Raw genomic sequence first — 6,466 nt, forward strand, 5'->3', positions numbered from 1 at the left:
CGTGTCGTCGCGACACGGGGCGCTTTCTATGTATTTCTGACGACCTCTGTGGCTCAGTTGATCGGCTGTGGGTAGCTCCAGCCGGGGGTCACGGGTTCGAATCCCGCCGACGGAACATAAAGTTTTCAAAGTTCCTGGGTCATGGATGTCTATTAAATATGTGTATCATATAATAAAAATCTTAAATATATGTATAGTATAAAAGTATTAAATATATTTCCGTTGTCTGGTACCAGTAACACAAGTCCTTTAGCACGGGGCCAGACTGACGTGGTGTGAAGCGTCTATAGACATTATTTCTATGAATAAGTGTCGCTAGCTGCGGAAGGGATTTAATACAAATACATAGAAATCAGTGTTGCGACGTCACGTCGTCTGCAGACTGCAGTTGTCGCGTGCCGCTCTGTTCCAACTTGTACGTTTACTTATCTTAGTTTATTTCATCGATATCGACAAAGCATTTCGCACATCACTAAAGTCACAAAAAGACGGTGATTTGTATCAGAAAATGTTTTTCCCGACTCGTGCTATTGCTGCCACGCTTCCTGCGGCCATTGGGGCCAAAGTGGGGCTAAATTGGGGTAAAATGAACCCAGAATGGGGCAAAACGAAGATACAATGGGGCAAAATAAGTCATAATTCGAAAAATTTATTCATAGGCAGATGTCGGACCAAGTTATGTCAATTCAATATTTAGTCTATCGAATGGGTTTGACATAACGCGATCAAATTACGTAGGTCCGCCATAAAGAGTGTCTGTCTGTCTTTCCGTCGCGTCTGTCTGTACGTACATTTTCGGGATTAAACGTATCCTATGTTCTTTCCCGGGGCTCAAAGTATCTCCTTGCCAACTTTTTGGAGTGATGAGGTAACAGACAGACAGACACACTTTCGCGTTTATTCTTATATCTTTAAACGAGCAATTCTTGTATATATTTATTATATATAATTGGAATCTCGGAATCGGCTCCAAAGATTTTCATGAAATTTAGTATATAGGGGGTTCCGGGGGCGATAAATCTAGCTAGGAATCATTTTTAGAAAATGTCATTTTATTCGTGTTTTATCGAATACCGAGCAAAGTTCGGTCAAATAGCTAGTAATATTAATATAATATAATAAAATTAAGTAAAAATTTGTAAAAATAAATAAACAATTACATTTTTAAAAACTAAGTATTTAATTACTGAAATATTACTACATAATATTATAATTGATAAATTAAACAATAACTAAATAATAAAATTATTTAAGTAGCGTATCTTTAGTATAATCTGATTTGCTATTTTTATTGGTGGGGTAGTAAAACTAAGTACTTATAGTATTGCAAATTTGTGACATCACTAGTGTTTCTCGCTAGTGATGAGAGAGGTCTCACAAATTTGTGACATCACATTTGTGAGACCCCTCCCCCCCAGTGGGGAAGAGGGGTCTCTGTTACCACCTTTTTTTTTTTTATTGAAATAAGGGGGCAAACGAGCAAACGGGTCACCTGATGGAAAGCAACTTCCGTCGCCCATGGACACTCGCAGCATCAGAAGAGCTGCAGGTGCGTTGCCGGCCTTTTAAGAGGTAATAGGGGAGGGTAGGGAAGGGAATAGGGGAGGGTACGGAAGGGAATAGGGGAGGGTACGGAAGGAAATAGGGGAGGGGAGGGAAAGGAAAAGGGTAGGGGATTGGGCCTCCGGTAAACTCACTCACTCGGCGAAACACAGCGGAAGCGCTGTTTCACGCCGGTTTTCTGTGAGGACGTGGTATTTCTCCGGTCGAGCCGGCCCATTCGTGCCGAAGCATGGCTCTCCCACGTCGTCTCCCACCTGTGACAAGTCTTAAAATCATTTATTAATAATTGTGTGACGCATTTTACGGATGGTCCCTAACTGAAATTACTGGTCTTAACCATTTAACACCCAAATAATGTTTTCAGAGTATTTGGTATGTCTTGACAATTCACAGCTACAACGACCTCTTTATTATTGATATGACGATCATTATTATTGATATGACGGTATTTATTATTGATATGATTCTTATTACCGCGATTTTTATCATCACGATCGTGATTTAATTGATTTTTATGCATCAGATCATCGTCATGACTATCACCAACATCTTCACTTTGCAAATAATTATTAAGTAGTTTAATAATATATTCCTGATCGATTTGATTATTACTGTTTCTCTTATCATTTTTATCATTTATAGGATACTTAGGATGGTATTTCTGAACAACATCGCGATTATTATTACCATTATTGTTAATGTTACTTTGATTATTATCTTTATCACTTTTCTCTGAATTCTGATGCTTATTAAGTTTATCATAATAATCATTAATGTAACTTTTTATAGGGCTAACATCTTGTGGACGTAGTTCATATCCAGCGAAGTTTCCAATAAACGTATGCTCACCAGTCTCACTCGGTCCGATCACGCTATCGAAAATTAAGTAGCCTTCATCACCGTTATTCAGTTTTACCTTCCCAACAACAACATCGTCGTCTTCACCTCGAACTGCTGCTGCATTATCAGGTTTATTGAGGTACAGAATAAAATGATGGACTTGATTATACCCTGGTAGTTTAGCAGCCTCTGGTACTACTTTGTCAGACTCTTCTTTCATATTTTTATCTAATTTGAATTTCAAATCGTTTACATCTTTAGGATTACCCACCAGATTATTTATACCTTCTGCAAGTTTGTCGTTCAAAGACGGTGCATTTGAATTCTGTTCGTTTTTAGATGGTATATTCACAGGATATACTTTTTTACTTGGTATATTTACATTGTGAACTGGTAAGTATATCACACCATCATTTTCTGATTTATTAATCACACGCTTGTTCTTTTGACTCGGCACTTTTGTCATTCTATCCTTAGGTGGCAAAGTTACAACAGGATTTTTGGGTGGTATGTTTTTCATATCTTGAAGTTTTACTTTACCTGGTACGTTTACCTTATCTATACTTAGCGAATTTATCACACCATTCTCTATTACAGGTATTTTCACCACACCTTTTTGTTTATCTGGTATAACATTTTTAACTGGTTTCTCGTCACTGTTCGTGAATTCTACATAGAAATCTTCATCGTCTTCCATTCCATCAAAAAAAATATCGTGGCTCAAAACAAAACCAATATTCAGTACCAACAATGTGAATTTCATAAGAGTCATTTTTTTCTCCCCCGCATTTGGGTCCGTTGATTTTATATTCGTTATAAGCTGTGAAATCGTATGTTAATTTGATTTCACGGTTAAATTACTAAAGTCACAGTTTAAAATTAATTTTAATCACATTCATGTCATATTTTAATTACGTTTCTGGTCAGGGTTTCGTATACAGTATTTATTGACAACAATAATTATTATTTGAAAAAACGGCTCAGATTGAATTCATTTTTTATCGAATAAAAAAGCTTGAAATTACTAACTCATTAACTGCTGATTATGTATTAACGTTAACAACTTTTGGCATAGCGTCTGTCAGTGACGGATTAAGGCTTCTTGATGCCCTAAGCAATCCATGCCTGTGTGCCCCTATCTGTACTATGTCAACTAGAATCGGTCTTTAAACCTTTGCCGCTTAAAACCCTCCGCAGCGACAAGAAGCTAGCGACACTTTTCACTGAAATACCACAGAATAGCTGATAATAGTACAAGAAGAAATACATAGAAACGAGTGTCGCAACGACACGTGGTCTGCTGCCGCTTCATGTAGCCCGCTGCCAACCAGCACCTATAGGGTGAAGCCAAACGAGGGTAATTTGTGTGTTGTGAGACGCAGAATTTCGGCTGGCAGAAATTCTGCTGCATTCAGTTTCATATAAAAGTCCTGTTTGATTCACACCAGCGTAATTTTGTGAGTCATGATTTGTAAAAGATATTTACGCGACCGAAATTCTGCGACTGACAACTCACTAATTACGCACGTTTGGCTTCACCCTTAAGCGGCATTTTATTTGAATTTTTGTTGGTCGCGGTCGCTTACAACAAATATCGGAGAACCACCTAAAGATACGGAACTCTAAAACGCCAAAGACACCTAGTTCATCCAATATACTGAATCCTAAACCGCCAAGTTTCGAACACCAAAAACAAGAACGCCAAGATGTAACTTGGCGGGGAATTATGGCTTCGGATTAAAGTTGACGTCAAACTGGGGGCCGTAAATCGCGGGTTCCGTCCCGCTGGCCCCCAAATTGATGGCATTATACCTATTTGTTGATTGGAATAAAAATTACTATCTTATTTCTTACTAGATGTCCTGGTAAACTTAATTCCATTTCCCTTTTAATATTCCCTTCTAATATTAGAAGGTTTATCTCTATATAAACTTTCCCTGGACATCCACGAATTAAGGCAGCGCCTTGATAATTTGGCTGTAGCGATATCGTTTTTTCTCAGCAATGACTAAAGCTAAGAAATTAAAGTTCATTGTCAGTATTCATCATGTCTTTGTCTTTGAATTACCCATAGCATGACACGATTGGTCAACTTTTATAACACAGAATAATCAATCAAAAAGATCTCTGTAAAAAAGGGATTCCTATTTTGCCAACAGAGGAGAATGATTTAAGCTTCCAAATTTGTACATAAATTGTTTCAAGCACACACTTTAATTTGCCCATGGCTAATATATGAAATGTATTTATGGTTTTTAAATTACCCGACAAAGACCATTTTGTCGTTTACGCCCTTTCCATTTTTGGCTGTTCCATTGCTTGTTTTCTATGAAAGGCCGGGCCAGGCTCTCATAGAAAACAAGCAATCTAAAACATATCCAACACGGTTTTTTACTTTAACGCGGCGTCACCTTAAGGACTAAAATTATCCAAACCAGTTTAGCGGATCTCGAGTTTTAGCGAGACTAACAAAATAGAGAATTCATTTTTATTTATGAAGATTAGAAGTTGCACGTTGCTTCTCCCGAAAATCTTTGCATATAAACTTAGATCCCTTTCAAGCATTTCTTATGATTTTTTTTATTTAAATTTTTATTATAATATCTTGGAATATGAACTCAGCACTCCCGTAAACAGAAACGTTTAGATTAATTTTAATTATGATTTAACGTTTAAGAGGATAACAGCGGAATATTAAATCTCATGAACAAACATCAAATCGGTTTGTGCGTGAGCATCTATCTCGATGATCAGCTGTCGATATTATATTGTAATAAAACCTACATCCACACGCACAAGCCACAACGGAGTACGGACTGGATCGAATTAAGAACGAAGCTGTATCAATATTGCAATAAAGTAGAATCAGTGCACATGAATATTTTCAATTTCTATATGAATAGTTACAAATTGTGGCATTGGCTATCGACGCTGCTCGGTTCAGACGCCCGCGAAATATAAAAATAAGTCAATGATAGGACCAACACGTATGTCGTAGAGTGACCATATAGTGGGAATTAATACACGTCCAAAAAGGTGACATATTTTTCATGTCATAAAAGAATGCCCGTTTTCTGAGGCTTATGACAGGTTATATTGCATTTTTAAAATTTGTTATCTATACAAATTGTTAGGTTTAATGTTTTAAAAGAGTTGCTCTTCTGTAACTTCAACAAAACACCTAGTCGACATTTCAGATATAATTCTAATTAATGTAAGTATATAGATAACTATCAATTCCATTATTCCCTCTGATATGTGGCAGTTTTACAATATATCTCATATTTTTTATACATTTCATCTCATACAGGGAAATTGATTTTTTGCTACCAAAAAACAAAGCAACGAACAAATGTCAAATACATTAGTTCCCTAAAAAAACTTTACGTTTTGCGTGTACAAAGGGAATATGTCCTAGATAATCTGACAAATATCGTCACCCTAACATAAAACAATATGTGTATGACGCACGCGTTCAAAATGTCCATAGTTTTCTGCTGACAGTTTTTGTTGGACAAAAAACATGAAAATCCTTTAAAAATGGTGTCCCCATTGAAAAACCTTTGTCTACCACACAATACGTTTGTTACAGATAGTTTATTACATGGAAAATATTTTAATTACAAAATGGATACAATCACAATTCACAACAAACACAATAATAACAAAATGGAAAAGATACAATGAACACAAGGTCTGCTTTAGAATCACAATATCCATACTAATATTATAAATGCGAAATTGCCTGTTTGTCTGTCTGTTACTCTGTGATATAAGTTTATGATAAAATATGTTGCGCCAAAATTATTAATCGCGCGGGAACCGTACATTTTTCCGGGATAAAAAGTATCCTATGTCCTTTCCCGGGGCTCAAAGTATCCCTATACCTAGTAAATCGGTTCAGCGGTTTGGGCGTGAAGAGGTAACAGACAAACAGACAGTCAGACATGCACATTTATTAGTATGGAATGAATAATCGTCAGGGGTCGCAGTAACGTCAGGGCTCTAATAACCTGCCTCCGATTAAAAAAGTTCTGCTTGTCTTTGTCGGCCATCTTGAAAA

At 36.8% G+C, this 6,466-nt stretch overlaps 1 protein-coding gene across 1 annotated transcript; it reads right to left on the reverse strand.

The window, feature by feature from the left end:
• Positions 1 to 1,236: 1,236 nt before the first annotated feature.
• On the reverse strand, positions 1,237 to 3,204 carry LOC121738153 (homeobox protein 2-like). Its single transcript, XM_042130041.1, has 2 exons — positions 1,818 to 3,204; positions 1,237 to 1,444 (listed from the first exon to the last, which is right to left on the reverse strand). Exon 1 carries the CDS (start codon positions 3,173 to 3,175, stop codon positions 1,904 to 1,906), a length of 1,272 nt encoding a protein of 423 aa, XP_041985975.1. The 5' UTR covers positions 3,176 to 3,204; the 3' UTR covers positions 1,237 to 1,444; positions 1,818 to 1,903.
• Positions 3,205 to 6,466: the final 3,262 nt, after the last annotated feature.

This window comes from Aricia agestis, chromosome 22 (assembly GCF_905147365.1).
Source record: "Aricia agestis chromosome 22, ilAriAges1.1, whole genome shotgun sequence".
Taxonomy (NCBI): domain Eukaryota; kingdom Metazoa; phylum Arthropoda; class Insecta; order Lepidoptera; family Lycaenidae; genus Aricia; species Aricia agestis.

Coding starts and splice junctions, on each gene's coding strand:
- LOC121738153 (XM_042130041.1), bottom strand. CDS start 3,175: ATGACTCTTATGAAATTCACATTGTTGGTACTGAATATTGGTTTTGTT.